The sequence below is a fragment of the Pelodiscus sinensis genome, chromosome 16 (assembly GCF_049634645.1).
Source record: "Pelodiscus sinensis isolate JC-2024 chromosome 16, ASM4963464v1, whole genome shotgun sequence".
NCBI classification, from domain to species: Eukaryota; Metazoa; Chordata; order Testudines; family Trionychidae; genus Pelodiscus; species Pelodiscus sinensis.
In genome coordinates, this window is record NC_134726.1 from 38,786,429 (window position 1) to 38,803,733 (window position 17,305).

The 17,305-nt window shown below is 50.7% G+C and overlaps 1 protein-coding gene across 6 annotated transcripts in view; it reads left to right on the forward strand.

The window, feature by feature from the left end:
- Nucleotides 1-17,305, forward strand: part of GRID2IP (Grid2 interacting protein) — a 106,711-nt gene that overhangs the window by 70,518 nt on the left and 18,888 nt on the right. For all 6 annotated transcript variants that reach the window (XM_025190016.2, XM_075899867.1, XM_075899868.1 and 3 more), the window contains 6 exons: nucleotides 2,307-2,401; nucleotides 5,234-5,417; nucleotides 8,138-8,292; nucleotides 11,083-11,190; nucleotides 15,991-16,088; nucleotides 16,640-16,757. In XM_025190016.2, coding sequence (XP_025045801.2) covers nucleotides 2,307-2,401; nucleotides 5,234-5,417; nucleotides 8,138-8,292; nucleotides 11,083-11,190; nucleotides 15,991-16,088; nucleotides 16,640-16,757 — 758 coding nt within the window. The remainder of the gene's footprint in view (nucleotides 1-2,306; nucleotides 2,402-5,233; nucleotides 5,418-8,137; nucleotides 8,293-11,082; nucleotides 11,191-15,990; nucleotides 16,089-16,639; nucleotides 16,758-17,305) is intronic.

Sequence of the window (17,305 nt, forward strand, 5' to 3'; positions counted from 1 at the left end):
TCTGCAGCAGCTGGTGAGGCTACTTGAGTGGTGGGCCCCATGGCCAGCCATACTGGCCACTGCTGGCACAGTCCGGGGAGCTCCCGAGCAGTAGCCACTACAGCTGGCCCTGAGGAGTGCCCACGCAGCGATCCTGGGGGCTGCCCCGTGGGGGCCGACCACATCGGCAGCTGTTGGAATGGCCAGTGGGAACTCATGTGGGTGGTCCTGGGGGCTAGCCACGCTGGCTGCTGCTTAGGCAGCTGGCCCTGGGGATTGTCCGAGCAGCATTGATGCTGGAGGCAGCCAGAGCATTAGCCACTGTCCATTGAGCACTAGTCCTCGGGGAGACCCCAGGGACCACCAGAGTAGTGGTCCCTGGGGCAGCCCAGGAGAGTTGTCCCCGGGGGTCTTGGAGCAGTGGGTCGCTGAGGCCAGTAAGCTCCTACCACTGGAACAGAGCCCCTCCAGAGCAACAGGGTTCTAGGAGCAGAGATTGATAGTGAAAGTCCCGGACAGGCCATGGTCTGTGGATTTTTGTTTACTGCCCCGTCCTCTGTCCATGACTTTTTCTAAAAATACTCGTGACTCAAGGTATAAGGCATGAAGGTCTGAGCAGTGATCGTAGCCTCATGCAAATGTCTGGTTTTATTTTGATGTTATCATTCCTGTGAGATTGGCATTCTAGACCCTTGCCTTCCATTCCCTTCATTCATTTACAGTTCATTCTGCCAGTAGCCATGCATAATGCGTGAAATACTATAAGCAATATACAGCTCTGAAATGTAACAATTCTGGAACCTCCAGCTGGAACCAAAGTCAATTCAGTCCCACAGGTTGAATAGTATGGAAGGGGCAAGGAATAAACCAATTCGGGAAACACTCCTGGAATAAGATCCTGAGCCTAGAACTACACAGATGGCAGTATTTTCATCTAGAACTCCTTTTCTTCATCTACTATTTGTGTGCAAATAAGGAGAAAAAAACAGTCCGCCTCCACCAACTCTTGACCTATTCCCATTAACAATAATGACAGCATTATTCCAGGGCTGTTTTACTGTGTAATAAGTAGAAGCGAAGCACTAGAACAGTCTGCATGGTAAAAGAGAATTAATATTTAAAGATTAAACATCTAATGCCTCTTTGGCTGGTTCCTGAGTTCTCAGTTTTCAGCTGATCCAGCAAACTTTTGGCTGAAGCAGCATCCCCAGAAAATAGCTGATTCCTATTTGTAGATTAGCCTCCCATCCTGCATTTTGGCAAACAGTGTCTTGCTCTGCTTGGACTTTTACAGGAAAAACGTGTTTTGCCCACATTGTGGATGTAGAAAGGGAAGCCGGAGGCAAGGCTCTGTAAAAGTATCATAGTAGATGGAAAGATCAGTTACAGTGGTTCCCAAACTTTTCGGCATCACGCCCCCTTTTTGATTTTTGAAAAACCCTCACGCCCCTCTCCCAACAGCAAAACTTGTTGAGCAAAAAAAAAAAGAACTGACCAGGGCAGCAAAACTTGATGGGAGGAGGGGGGACTGGGTTGCCTCGCAAACACCCCCCCACCCCCCCACGCCCCCCGGAATTTCTTCACGCCCCGCCCCCAGTTTGGGAACCCATGAGTTAAGGCATCTGTCAGCATGAACTGCAGAGATGCCCGATCATTAGCCACAACACAGTCCTTGACGCCCTCCAGAAACATGCTCCATAGATATTCCACTCTGCAGGCGTGGCTGAGAACATCTCACAAAGGTCCTCTGCTCGATTTTGGTCTGCATGGAATTCATGTAACCATGAGCAGAATTTGCTCCTACGTCTCTAACACGGCTCTGGAGCATGGGGAGACTACCACTGGAGTACCATACTCTACCTCTGTCTGAGCAGCAGGCGGCGCTTATAGCCTCTGCCACAAAGATGAAGGCAGCTGTGGTCGTCTCCATTTCACACTGTGAGGTGCAGGTGCAGACTCCTGCCATTGTGCTCTTGTCTGGCTGTCCCTCCCAAACTGGTTGGCTGCCGCTTTTTTCCGGCTCGGGGTTTTGCCAGAGAAAAGCGCCAGTCTAGACGGGATCTTGCGGAAAATAAGCCCTTGAAAGTAGGAATAAGGGATCTTCCGGAAAAGGGTTTGCAATTCCAACTGGCCTCATTAGCATCCCTTTTCCGGAAAGGGGTGCCAATGTAGACACAGCCATTATGTTCCTGATAGAAGAGTCCTACTTTTCTTGTCAACCCTTTTCATATTTAGGAGACTTCGGAGATACCCCGGTCATGGAAGTTGTGTGCGATGCGGGCTCTGAAAGTGTTATTTCTGTGGCTTCTCTTTGTCTGGCTCTGCAGGAATTGCTCCCATGAGAAGGTGGTGTCCATGCTGCAGGGTAGTGGGGCAATGCCAACCTTGGTTGTGGAAGAAGGGATGGTCCATCTGCCAGTTGGTAAGATTGCTAAAGGGAAATGCACACCAGGCAGACAGGACTGAAAGCCAAGTTCACCCTTGAAATTGCCATGTCAGTGCCCAAGGGGCGGAGGGGGCATGGAGATGACTTTTCTTCAGATCTACTGAGCCTGGTGGAGGAATCTGCCACGTTTTTCCTACGTTTCCCACATTGGCCTGAGCCTGACACTGCTCCCCGGTTATCCGGAGAGTCACGGACAAAGATGAAAGGTGGTTCCTCATCACTCTGCTGCTGCCAGCCGGGTGGGACCCGTCCTGCTGTTAGATGTCTGTGCTGGCCCTTTAGAATGAGCTGTGTGCAAAACCTGTGGCGTGTGTGCCTAACTGAACATCACGTCTGTGCACAGGTTGCTGGGTATGTCATGTAGGACAGCTCACTTGAATCATTTAGCTCAGTGTTTCTCGAAGTGGGTCGCCGCATGGCTGGAAACGGCAAACCGGAGCCACCGGGAGCTGCGAGGCTCCGAGGCTATGGACCCTTTAGGTAAGCAAAGCGGGCCGGGCCCGCCAGCAGCTGTCCCGGAGCGGGCCCACAGAACACTTGGAGAAACACTGATTTACCGTAGGGAACTTGGTGAGAATGTGGAAGAGCCTTTGGAACACACGGGGCAAACTCGAGTGTTTCACCCAAGCCACTCCCCTGATTGCAGTGCAGCTGAGAGGAGTGCGTGGCCCACAATGTAGAGGTGACTGCGGTGCAGTGTAAACACAGCTTCAATGTGAACTATGGGTAGCAGGAGGGAGGGAGATCATTACAGAGTGCACTGAAGGGCTACCTTCTAGCTGCTGGTGTAAACGTAAAGGGGCATTAACTAGCTCTCTTTCAAATAGGAGGACAGTAGCATGAAGTGGGTACGTGTTAGTCCCTGCCAGCAGCATGCACAGGGCGGGTTAGAGCACAGCACTTTGGTGTGTTCTGCAGTTCACACCTCCACTGGCTGTACTCCTGCGCAGTGTAGACAAGCCCCAAGTGGTTTCCAAAGCCAAGTAAGAGCGGGCTTGGTCAGTGTTTTGTTGGAAGGCTGCCAATAAATACCTGGCCCTAGGCAGTACTATTGGGATTCCATGAATTCCCTCTTTCCTTTCCCTCCCAATTGAATCCCTCCAGAGCCCAGTGTTAGGGGCTCTGTACTGTTAAAGTTGCTATCTTTTGGATAAGAAGGAAAACCGGAATTCTGGCTACTTAGCAATAACAATTAATAATAGCCACTTCTTAGATAGCATTTTGTGTCAGTAGAGATCCCAGTGCATTTTACAGTTGGATTTAACCTCCCAACACCTGGTGACAGAGGGCAGTGCTGTTATCTCCATTGTATAGATGGGGAACTGAGGCACAAAGAGGTTACGTGACTTGTCCAAGATCCCACAGAAAGTTTGCGGCAGAGCAGGGAATTGAACCTGGAATGCCTAGTCGGGTGCACTTATTGCTGGACCACCTGTCTTCTCTCAAAAGAGGTGTCACTTGTAGTTTTGGTGCCTTGCCAAATTCCTACTTGGATAATTACACTGTGCAGCCCTAAATGCCCTCTCTAGGTTCTGTGGGATATAATTGTCTTTATTTTCTGCCTCAGACTGTTGTGCACCATTGCTGTGCACTGTCGAAAGCTGCTGTGTTCCACCCCAGAGGTGGCTGTCCTTCAGTGGTAAGAGCAATGCAACGTGACCATGGCAAAGTAATCTGACCTCTGTGCGCCTCAACATACCCCAGGGTAACTTTTGCACTCAAGGAGGGCATTGGGAGCGCTAAATTGATATTGTTTATAAAGTGCTTGAGATTCTCAGCAAAAGAGTCTGTAGAAAGAGAAAGTAGGTGAATTTGTGCATATTTGCTATAAAATGTGTGTATTTGCTGTTCTTAAAAAGCATCCTTCATGTTAGAAAATGTGACTCATGAGGGGACCTATTCCATGTTCAAAAGAGCAGAGAAAGGTCTAAAGTCTCCTTGGGTACTGATTAATTTTCAGGCCTATTGAAATAATAGACACTCTGTGATAGTTTATTCTGTTAATATCGGGACAGCACATTTGAGAATAGCAAAGTTAATGAGAAACTGTAATTCAGACGGAATATCTGCTTCTGACGAGCGCTGACGTTCCCTGTTCACCACTTTGCTTTCCAGTGGCTGCAGGGTTTTGTAAATGAGTCAGTTAGGTCTATTTTGAGAGAAAGACGCACATATGCTCTCTCACCCATTCCATTCTCTATTGGTCCCTCTGGGTTTCCACTCAGGATTTAAGCTGTCTGTGCTACCTTGCTCATCTGGCCTTGTCAGAGTCCTTCCTGCTGATAACAACAGACTGGAGTCCGGGATGCCTGGGCAATCTAAGTTGCAGGGATCCTCTGAGACACAAAGATTGAGCCAGTTCTTGAAGTCTGTTCAGGCAGGACTCTCACTGAAGCTAATGGGAGTTTGCCTGAGTATGTGTAAGAGTGGAACAGTTAGCGAAATGGGGACAGAAGGTTTTGAGGAGTGTCAGATGCAGCTTTAAGGCCATGCACATTTGTTTTAAGGTCTAGAGACCCATCAGCTTTGATAGTTTGTTACTTCTCCAAGGGGAGAAATTCCCTGTCGTTACAGGGATGGGTGTTGGGGGACTCAAGTCAATCCTGTCTTTTCACAACAGACTTGGCTGCAGTCATTCCCAGCTCCTTAAATTGCATCCCCGCGTTATGCTGGAGAGCAGCTTCCCTCAGAGGTCCCATGGGTGCAACTGGCTTCAGATGCAGGCTCCCTAAACCTGATGCTAAGAATCTGTGTTGCCCCCTGTTCGTTATCCATTTAATAATCACTTTTCCTGTTTATGTGCTGCAGATTCTGAGTCTGTGGACTCCCCGAATCCCTCCTCGGCCCTCACCTCCCTGCAGTGGGTGGCAGAGATACTTCCCTCTAACATCAAGATTCAAGGGAGGACCTTCAATCAACAGCTGGAACATCTGTTGACACCACCCGAGCGCTACATCATCTGCAAAGCACTGGAAGGCTTCTTCCAGCATCGGTACCTTGTTCAATGCTCTGTTTGTTTAGCTGGTTGCGAGGGTGGTGGGGGTGTCCCTGCTTACACTCTGCTTCATGAATCAAAGCACTTACCCTTGCTGTCGGAGCAGACTTCAGCTTTATGGACCATCTAAGCATTGCCCAGCTACCGGCACTGCTCTGCTTTTGGTGAGTAAGGGCTGCTTCCTAGAAGCTGCTGAGCCCACCGACTTCAGTTCTCACTCAGCCCCTGCAGAGTCACGCCCCAAACTCTTTCTTCCTTCCCATCATGCCTGGTGCCAGAGTAAACCTGGGATGGATTCTCTGGGTTGTTATAAGGCTCAGAATGCTGGAAAGGACTCTGCTGAAAGCGCCTTACTTTCTTGGCTGTATTCCCCAGCTACCCAAGGGGCCTGTATCACAGTAGCTGTTGCTCTGCACGAGGAGATGTGGCCACTGCTCCCTTCCTGAGATACTTCAGCAGCGCTAGAGGAGGGTGGTGGAGGGCGACATGAGGTGCCCCAGACCTTCTCCCACAAGTCATGAGCATCCGCTGGGGTACTGATCTGTACTCCATACCTGTACATAGCCTGTAGAGAAAGCATTGAGGTGACAGGGAGGGAAGCCCATCTGGCCAGATGCCCAGCCCTGCAGGGGTCAGGGAATCATCCTGTCACCTTTTGGGGTTCACCCACAAGTGCCCTTTAATCAACAAAATGACCTTCTTCTTTTCATGCAGCTAGGGGGTCTCTGGCTGTTAGGACAGGCCCCCCACCAGCAGCATGCCTTCTTCTTACAGTCAGCCCCTTGTATTTCATTCCTGTTGGGTCCTGTTCCCCTCTTAATGCTCCTTTCAGTGTTTTGGCTAATGTGTTCCCTTGGCCTTAGCACAAGAATGCCTCCCGCTGGCAAACTGCTCTTCCTGTGATTGAACAAACGCCTCCTCTTTGCCCTGCTGCAGGCCTTGGAACTGATCTCCTGGCAGCCTTGGGAGCTTCAATAATGCACTTGTTCGCTCCCCTGGCCCCTTGGCCTTTTTCACACCGTGCTGACAAAGCCGTCATCAGACCTGGCTTTGATTTCAGGTGCGATAATGTCCTCGGATGGGCTGAGCAGGACCATCTTTCTGAGAGCCCTGGCATGCACTGGGAAAAGCAGCCTGGCTTCCCTCTCCCTTCCACTGCACAGTGCAGGTGGAACCTCTCTAGTCCAGCACACTCTGGTCTGGCAGCATCCATGACCCAGCATGATGTCAGTGAGCCAGAGGTCACTTATCATGGGGGTGGCCAAGTTTCCCGCAGTCCCATAAAGTTTGTTTCCAGCCCCCAGTCCTGGCTCTCAGGGTTCTGGGCTGTTGTTTGGCTCTAATTGACCCCGAATGTCTTCTCAGAGCCCAGCAAGCAGTGGACGTGTTGGTCATGCTGCTAGACCATATTCACCTCCCGTGGTTGGGCAAATTCTCTGGTTCAGAACCGGTCAGGTCCCCAGGGTGCCGGACTAGAGAGGTTCAACCTGTAGTTACTATATGGCAAGTTCGGAAGTGTAAATGCCAGGGCCCAAATCCAGAGCGCCTTAGGCAAACTCCCTGTGACTTCCCTGGGAGCTTAGCCTGAACAAGGACTAGGGATGTAAGTGACTTAGGGTCGCATAAGCTTATTGGATAGTCAACTAGTGATGTGACTGGTCGCTTCCCCCTCTTGCTACTCTATCAGAGGGCAGCAGCAAGGGGGGAGCTGGTGCTGGCGGGAGCTGGCTTAAAAGCTGGTGCCCCCCAGCACTGTCTCTGTGGGGGGCAGAGGAGGTAGAGGCGCAGCAGGAAACTGCACAAGTGGGGATTGAAGCAGTCTCCGCTCGCGCTACTTCTGCTGTGATTCCCCTGCTGGTCCCGCATTCCCTGCCGGGCTTCCTTTGGAAATGTACAAGAGCCGCAGCGGGGGTGACTCTTGGAAAGTCGCACAGAACCGTAGCATGGTAGAAGTCCCAGAGCTGGTAGGCTCTTAAGACATTTAAAAAGCAGAGGTGCAGCATCTGGGATTGGGCACAAGCTGGGAATCAGCTAATTCCTGGCTTAGACCTGGTCCCTGCCACCCCCTACCTCTCCTGCCCCAAGTGAAGATGGAGCTGGGGAGAACCGGCGTTTAAGATGGCTTTTAAACTGGATTTTAACTATGCTGATACTGTATTCCCCATGAAAAACCCCTGCTTCTCACTGCCATGTGCCACTTCCTACTCATTGCCTGTCCAAATCTTACCTCTCTCTCACGGGGTTTCTTCTTTTTTCACCCATTTCCCGGCCTCCTCCCAAGCCCTTCCCAGTCATCTGTCCAGACCTACTCCCCTAGTGTTGATGGGGTGCAGCCTCTGGCCTAAGTCTTACCTCACCCTCACTTACACTGACCCACGACAGTGCTTTTATAGCCTGGTCATCACATGGTCCCTGAGTCACGTGTGGGAATGTGCCCCTCATCTGTCCCCACTGCAGAAGTACATTTCCTGGAATTCTCTTGCTTTGAAGTGTTGAGTACCAATGCCAGAAGGGCTGGGTGTCAGTGCCTGCTTATAACGGGCCCAGTACCGCTACTCAGACAAACAGGAGACAAGTCGCTGCCTACAGGAGCTAAAATCTCTGTTAGGCATAGGACAGAAAGGGATGAGGCCCAGAGGCAGTTTTCGAGGGACAGAATACTGCAGTGACAGTCTGTGAGTGTGACCTTGTCTTGCCTTCCCTATTACCCCGTGCAGGAACATCGATACGCTCATAGTGGACGTGTACCCTGTGCTGGACACACCAGCTAAGCAGGTCATTTGGCAGTTTATCTACCAGCTGTTGACCTACGAAGAGCAGGAGCACTGCCAGCAAAAGATCGCCAGGTTCCTTGGCTACAAGTCGGTGGCAGGTGAGAGGAAAGCTCCTATACTCAGACTTGTGCACGTTGAGTACGTCTCCTGACTTCCCTGGGGATCGTGGATTGCGGTATTTTATCACATTGTCAAGATCAATCTAAGGCCAGTTCTGCACTAGACCTGGAAGGTCGGTTTAAGGGATGCAACTCCTGCTATGTAAAATACGTAGCTCAAGTCAACTTACCTTATGCCGAGCTTGGCGCCGTCTTCACAGGGGGAGGCTGATGGGAGTAAATGCTTGTGTTGGCTTTCCTTGCTACTGTGAGGAGTGTGGGCACCAACCGGAGCCACCCTCAGCATTTGATTTAGCGGGTCTTACCTAGACCCGCTAAATCGAATGCCAGAAGATCGATCTCCAGCATGGCAAGTGAAGACATGGCCTAAGATTAGTGGAGGTTGGGGATGTGTTGTGCTAGGGCTAGGAAAATGTGGTGGATTCTCATCAGAAAGGGTGGCTTGCCAGCCTTTCTTGAATGGGACAGAGCTCTGGGGGCTGATTCTCCCCTGCCTTGCACCTTGTATAGTCTCACCTGTGAAGCCTGGGTGTAAAATGCAACCTGATCGGAATGGCCGTGTTGTACATCCACTTTGCACAGGTGTAAATGACCCTCCAGGATACAGGGCAGTGCAGGGTCAGGACCCTCATTCATGAGAAATTGATCTTTAAACCTGCGACTGGTCCAGGACCAAAGGCTGCTCTTCCTGCACTTTGGGCCAGTGTCATTTTGGGAGGAAGCACCATACTTTACTGGAAAGAAAGAAATATTTTAGTGGCAGATTGTCTTGAAAAATGGTGACTCTTGGAAAGCTGCGCAGAACCTTAGCATGATAGAAGTCCCAGGAGTAGATGGGTGGCTTATTGAGCATAGTGCATGCGAGACAGTCCAAGGCAAGTAATGGATGCAGTTTCTCCCCTGACATCACCACCATGTGGCATGAATAAATGTCTACAAGTAGGGCTCAGTTAAAATGAAGGACCATCAAAAGATCACACAAAGAAAGTGAGAAACATGCTTGATTCCATCCATAGAGGCCTCTGCCTAGGAGGTTTTCTTGTGTCACAGAGATTCAGGGTGTCATTAGCAAATCCCATAGCATCCTGCAGAGAAGGAGTCCGCACCTACCTTTTCTTCCTTGTCACTATCAATCGTTGCTGTGGCAACATACAAACCAACTGGGGTTTGCTGTGGATTATGGGCTTCACAATCAGACAGCAAAAAAAGGCAGAGGGTAAATTTAGAATGAAAGGTTTTAATCTTCGTATCTAGATTTCTTAATTACTTTTAAATTCCTGTGTTTTAAACCATTTACATTTTGCGGATAAGTTTATTTTAAACTCATCACTGCTAAAACTGCAGGAAATAATTTTCAATTTAAAGAAGAGGAGAGGACTTGTTGAGGTATCTTTTTTTTTTTTTTTACATAGCATAGCAGGAAAAGTCATTTGCGTAGGGACAAACAGCTCTTGCAATGTAGGCACAAATGTTCTGAGCTTTGCATGCAAAAATGCCTATGTATTTGCACCCTAATGTGCACACAAAGGTAACATGACTACATTTGTGCATTCAGGAGAAGTGGGTAGTTGTGCACATTTTTACATGAGCATTCTAAGCACTTGAGCCCTAATCTTCAAAATAAAGACTTTAAATTATATTATCATTAGCGTGAGAATCCTGTCAGGAGACAGACGGAATTCTTGATTTCAGTCACCTGTTTTAATTTAGTTTAACACTGACAGAGAATGGTTCATCCTTTCCTCGTCTATGAGTGCAGTTGTCAAACATAGGTGTTCAAGTTGCAAAGTACAATGTGCTACAAACATGCAATTGCACACGCTGTACATGCATGTACTGTCTCAGGCCCAGGTATGTATTTTACAGTTATGCTATTTGAAAGGTCGCCCTTTCTCCATGGATATTGTACCTACTTCAGGTCATTTAATTTGAGTTTGGCTCTTGAGCAGACTGGTAATATTTTCTGGTGCATACACGTCATTTTTCATCTTCCCAGCACTTTGGAGACAATAATTCAAGAGCACCCCACAAGTAGGCAGCCTTACTGGCTCTATTCTACAGCTGAGGGAGGTGAAGCACAAAGTGTTGAAGTGACTTACCTAAGGCCACATCGTTTCAGAGGCAGGATTGGAAGTAGACTCCCTGGTGTTCTGACCTCTTACAAGTAGGGGAAGGGCCGGACATGCTCCTTTCAATCTAAGGTCGGGGCTCGTGTGACTTTCCACGTACTTTGGTACAGTGTGTGCATACCCATGTCTGAGAACACAGAGTCCGTCCCTCCTGAGATTTGGGGCAGCTCTTCATTTGATCTGGTTCCAAAGCAGATGTTCATCTCCACCGTGGTAATGTTTCATGGATGTCTGTCTGAGCGCCTGCCCGCCAGGCACTGAACTCCATAGCCACTAGGTTCTGATGTAATGTTAAGATTATTTTAGCCAACCCCAGTGTGGTTTTGGAGCATGCTTCTTACAGCTTGCATGGCAGCATTGTGGTACCAACCGCTTTGCATGCCAGGAGCCTGTCCCTAGGGGGCAGAGAAAGAGAAGGTTGTTTCCCAGCCAGGAGTCATCATACATGCACGGACTGTGTTCTCATGTGAGGGGTGTATGTGGATTTCAGGCTCGCAGAACGTCATGGTCATCCGCAGCTGCAAACCTCAATGTCCCTGGGGCTGGGCCTCTGTTATTCATCACACGATGGTAGGTGAGGAGCACTGGGAGCCAGTGCATCTTGCAAAGATGGGCCGTAACTTACAAAGTCTCTTTGCAGCTGCAGCAGAGCCAGAGGCAGACGAGCGGCACCGGACTTCAGTTCGAGGGGCCTCGGGATGTCGGGGAAGCATTCGAACCCGGGGCTCTGAGGAAGGTGGGACAGGAGGTGGGTAATTTATTGCTCTTTTAGAACATAAGAATGGCCAGACTGCGTGGGACCAAAGGTCCATCTAACCCAGTGTCCTGTCTGCTGACAGTGGCCAATGCCAGATGCCTCAGAGGGAGTGAACACAACAGGGAATCTTCAAGCAATCCTTCCCCCGTCACCCATTCCCAGCCTCTGACAGAGGCTAGGGGCCCCATTCCTACCCATCCTGGCTAATAGCCATTGATGGATCTAACCTCTATGAATGTATCTAGTTCTTTCTTACACCCTGTTAAAGTCCTGTTCTTCACAGCCTCTTCTGGCAAGGAGTTCCACAGGTTCACTGTGCGCTATGTGAAGAAAAACTTCTTTTTGTTTTAAACCTGCTACGTATTAATTTCATTGGGTGACCCCTAGTTCTTATGTTATGGGAACAAGTATTATTACTCACTTTTTCCACACCAGTCATGATTTTATAGGCCTCTATCATATCCCCCCTTAGTCTCCTCTTTTGTAAGCTGAAAAGTCCCAGTCTTTTTAATCTCTCTTCATATGGGGACCTGTTCCAAACTCCTCATCATTTTTGTTGCCCTTTTCTGAACCTTTTCCAGTGCCAAGAGATCTTTTTTGAGATGAGGTGACCACATCTCAAAAAAGTATTCAAGATGCGAGCATACCGTGGTTTTATACAGAGGCAGTAAGATATTCTCTGTCTCATTCTCTTTCCCTTTTTGAATGATTCCCAACATTCTATTTGCCTTTGTGACGGCTGCTGCACACAGAGTGGATGTTTTCAGACAACTATTCACAATGACTCCAAGCTCTCTCTCTCTCTCGAGTAGTTATAGCCAACAGATTCCCTTTAGAGTTATATTAAGATTCTCTTTAGAGAGCTCCTGTAACTGGTTCCCATTTATCCTGGGCTCAGGGGGTCTGTTTGTTAAGACGCAGCCCCAAGAGTCAGGATTTCTAGCTACAGTTCCAGCTCAGTCCCTGATTTGACAGCAGTAAGTACAAGCTAGCAGAGTCAGGCTCACAGCCCTTGACAGCAAATCCACTTTTGTCCACAAAGAACAAACCGTCTGACATCAGCAAGTCCTGCTGTAAAAGCTGCTTGGGCTGAGGCTGTAAGTGATTTATTCAGATCCCTAATGTCATTTGGAGGGACAGCGGGGGGGGGGGGGGGGGGGGAGAGTTACAGTGGGCCCCCAGGCGAGTGGATTAGCAGTAATCCCAGCCATTCTGCACACTTCCCCCCATGGCTCTTCCCAGGATAAGCCTTGCTGCAGCATTAAGGGATGTAGCTCATTTCTGTCTGTCTGGGTCCATAGTTCTTTCAGCGCATGTCCAGAGCTCCCAGACTCAGCCCTGACATCGTGTTTGGAAAATCCCAGGAGCTCACGCTAGTTCTGAAGGGGGTCACGGCTCGTTCACCTCCCCAGCCGCTCTCAGAGAGTGAATTGCACTGAGCCTCCTTCTGTTCTCAGCAAACGGCTCATTCCCCCTCCCGCTGATAAGGCACCACCAATATCCCTGTCCTGATCATAACAACACTCCTGCAGGGCCTCTTTCAGCCTTCTGCAATCCCTGTAGCTCTCCCCAGGAGAGCATCACACTGTTGCTGGTTCCATGCCTCCCCATCCACCGTCCTCTGCCAGGTCCTTCCTGATAGTTTGGACATGCAGTCCCAGCCCAGCTACCTCCCTTACGCAGCTGGCACCTGGGCCTGGACACAGTTCTGCCTGTGGCTCTTTCTCGCTCATCGGCTTCTCAGCACCGTGCGACTCACCATAGCCAGCCGTGTTCCTCTGATGTGCCAGCCTCATGTGCCTTTCACTTGCGGGATAAGGGGCTTTTGAAAATAGGAACACAAGTCCTCATGTGGACATGTCCCCAGTGGCAGGGACTGTCGCGTTACTGAGCTGTCAAAGGAGGATGCTGTCAGCATCTCCAGGTATAAGACATGTCTCTTGGGAGAATCCAGGAACCTGCTGTAGAAGACGATTTCCTGTGCCTGACATTAATACGTTGATTCCATAGCAACTGCACTAGCCAGAAGGAAGCCTCATTCCCTTCCAGACAGATGTTTGGCAGCTGTTAGGTTAGGAATATGGTCCTCAGCTGCCCTTCTTAAAAACCAAAGCAGGAGGAAAGCGTGCCCTGTTGGCTTAGTAATGTTTGGAGTGACTTAGTTCCAAACAGAGAGGAGACTGTTGGGGAAGAGCCTGTACCGAGCAGACTTCCAGCTGTCTGCTGCACAAACCACTTGTTTAAAAAGAGTTGGCGAGGTCAGCGTGACATGAATTGGTACTAGAAGCTGGTATCAGCCTGTGATGTGTGGCTACTAAGGTGTGGCCAAAGGGCCAGAGATGCAGACGAACACCCCAAACACAGTGGCTTTTTTAAATGTCACCCACGCTACCCACGCCTGCTGGATTTGCCGGGCGCTTGGTGAATTTCTGCCTGCTGAGCTGCAAGTCTTGAATTCCTCATCTAGACTTTAGTCAGGCCTTGCTCAGGTAAAGCCTCTATTGATTTCAGTGAGCCAAAGCCTAAAGCAATACTCTGCATTTACACTTCAAGCTCCGCTGATGGCAATGGGCACTTGGCCTGAATACTGAGTGAGGCCTCCCGGATTCCAGTCCCTGTAACTAAAGCCTTCGAATCAGGCCTTTAGGTTCAGCGGGGCTGTGCACAGCACAGGTCCCAAGCAGGGGAGCAAGGGGGGCATTACGCATTGAGCTATAGGGGCCATGCGGCTGGCCCAGGATCTCTGCAAAACAAGGTGTTCCAGTCATGTCCTCTTCTGTCCCAACACACAGCTGGACGCTGGCCTTACTCCATCTGGGTCTCCTTTATAGCCCAAGGGGCTGGGATGGGGATCTGGACCTCAGCTGTATTTGAACCCCCCTCCCCCCCCATTTCTAGCAGGAAGTAAGAAGCCCCCGGGACTCCTCTGACCGTGAGCAAGGAGGCTTTGGGATAGAAAAGACGGACAGTGTTTGATCTTGGTTAGAGTGTTTGGTTACACTGGTTTGCCCAGCTCTGAGTTACAGCCCATCTGTCCATTGTGGTTGATCTGGTTCTTTGGCTCGAGGTTAATGGTTTGATTGGCTGCCATGGCCCAGGGCGTCCACACAGCTGCCGGGCCCGTGGCTGGTGGGGAGAGGGCTGGCTCCTGGAAGGGGCAGAGCTTTGTGCAGAAAGGGCGGGGCTAGGGCAGCCAGACCTCAGTGCAGCCCAGCGTGTGCCAGGCTGTACCCCCCCAAGCAGCTCTCAGAGCCACCCAGAGAATGCCGAGCCTGGCTCCGGAGGCTATTTAAAGGGCCCAGGGCTCCGGCGGCTGCCACAGTAACAGCAGTGGCATCTTGAAGCCCTGGACCCTTTTGAATCGTGGCGCTCCAGGACAGCTGCCCCCTTGCTGCCCCTGTCGGCAGGCCTGCCATGGCCACTTCTCCGAAGAGCAGGCTCCCAGCTCCATTTAGAAAGGAGGGCGAGTGACTGTCAGGGAGGAAATGCTTTTTAATCCCTCTCTTGTTCCAAATGGTAAAGAGCAGATGGAGAGATTTGCATCCTTTCGGCCCAAATATTTTTATCTCAACAACTGGGGCCAAATTCAACCCTGGTGCAAGCAGGCACGTCTCCAGAGAAAGCCGTGGTGTGCTGTCCACTCACCCCAGGTCTAACTTTGGCCCATATGGTCTGACTGGACAAAGTCCAGCTATGAATGGCAACTGCAGAAAAAACACCCTGGCGCTGACACGTTGGCACAGAGGAGAATTGGTTCAGGAATATGCCTGTTGCAAGCGGAGCGGCTGTGCTGGGAAAGCTGTTCTAGCCGCTTACTCGCCCCTCATAACCCTGTGAACTCCAGCCCTTACCTCGTCCCACCCTCACTGTTCATGCTCCTGCCTTTATTCTGGCAACAGCTCAGAACCTGTGGCCTGGGTTTTTCATGTGCAGATTGCGGATTCAGCAGTTATCCAGCACATGACCAATCGGATCAAGTGTCTTAATGAAAAACTACCCCGGGATTGATTAAAAAAAGGAGAAAAAGCTTTGGTGTTGCAGTAACAAGATGCCTTGGTAGCACTGTGAGGGATACATCAGAATTACCTATTGACAAGTACGTCCCAGCATCGTGCTAGAAACGGTGCCACTGGAGCTGCACATGTGTGCAACGCCCGTAAAGTGCATTGTTGATTTTTCTGCAATAATGCGGAGCGCCTTTCGCGCCGTGCGACATTACAGGAAGCCTCATGCCTACCGCCAGTGAGGCAGGCACGTTAAGAAGAATACCTCATTTTATAAACAGAGATGCCGGCACAGCGAGGGGAGGTGTCTTGCCCCGATGCATGGGAGTAGCGGGTGAAATGCCGGGTTCCTTCCAGCCATAGCTGCCATCTGGTCACCAGATCCCTTCCCGCTGCTCGTGGCGCCTCTAGTGTCTCTCTGCTAAGTGTCATAATCCACATATTTTTGCACATTTGCCGGCACTACACACTACTGCCCCCTAGTGGCCAACCCCATTCTACAGTGTAGAAGCCAATGTAAACGAAGCTTTTAACGAATTACCCACAGTGCTTCAGGAAATAGGTCCTTTTCTTCGCCATTCATTCAGGGTTTGAGGCCAGTACAGGCCATAAAGTCTGAACTCTCCTTGTGCTGCACCCAACGGTTCTGCTAAAGGGCGCGGGCCCTTAGTCTCTTATGAGTGGATGTTCCCTTTTCTCTGAGGCATGGGGGTGGGCAAGTTCAGCGGTGAAATCAAAGGATGCTGGTAGCAGGGACATCTCTGGCAATGCTTTCCTTTCCCCGCAGGTCCCAGTGACACTGGGGAGGTATCAGTTCGACTGACGCCAGGAGAGAGGCAAGCGGGGGACGGCACATCTCTTCCAGAGACACCCAACCCCAAAATGGTTTGAACCTCCTTGGCTATCTCCATGTGCAGCTGTTGGGGAGTTTTCTGCGAGGAAGCTGGTGGCTGGGAGAGAGGAGCATCTTGCTCGCTCAATATGTAACCGTTTGACTTCCCAGGGCAGCAGAACAGTGAGACTTGATCTCATGGTCACTCAGAAGGCAGATGCGCAAAGGAAAGGTGCTCAGGGTGCTGCATGCAAATGTATCATCTTGGCACCTGCTTCCCAGGTGGCTTCCAGACTGAATTCTTTCGGCAGCTCTTCAGAGCGGCTCTCTAAACAAATTACCAGTCGGTCCCTAGCGGCACTGACAGCTTTCAAAGCCTTGGTGCAGTTCATCGGGGAAAGAACCTTGTGAGACCCACAGGAGAGGGAAGCATCTTCCCTTAGTGTCCAAAGCTCCTTACAAACTGGCGAGTTCTTTAACGCCGTTGATAGTAGAGAGCTGCTGGGGTCTGGGATGGGAGGCAGAGCCTTCCTCCTTCGCATCGCTGGCTCTCAGACACTGCCACAGGCCGCATTTATGGTGCTTTCTCCCCTTTTGCTGTCAGATGTCGGCCGTCTATGCAGAGCTAGAAAATCGCTTGATCAGCAGTTTCGCAGGGAAGATGGCTCATGCGGCCACACACAGAGAGTCGCCTCCTGTCCCAGACCAGGCAAATGCGGCAGGTGGGTTTGCTTTCTCCTGGCTTTGGGACAGTGGCAGTTAATGTGCTCTGACGGGTAGGGGTGTGCTGTGCAGTCCCAGGATTAAGGTGCACTTCTCTTTGCCCCTGGGGTCAGAGGGCTCATGCCAAATCCCTGTTGGGCTCTGGTAGGGTGAAATCAACACCAGTTTATTGCAGGCGGCCATCCCTTTTGGGTGAAGGGCCTGGTGGCTCCCCTGTTCATACTCTGACCCTAAGCAGGGTCTGGGCAAGGCAACAGTCTCCCAGGTCCAGCCCCCTGCCCCGTTTGGTCAGCTGTGGGAAGTGGAACCATCCCCACCAGGGACAGGGAGACTCTCCAGAGGGAGCTGATCCTGGCCTGGCCCCAGCCAAACCTTCTTTCAGGCAATGTCTAAATATCTCCTGGCCCCACCCACCCGGCCTTTCAGGGAGCTGGTGAAAGAGGGCCCCTCTGTGCAGGTCAGCCGCTGCTGAGCTGGGCTCCCTCTGTTAATTCCCCGCCCAGGCTTGACAGCGCTCGCAAGGGGATTGCAGCACCCATAGGTCTAA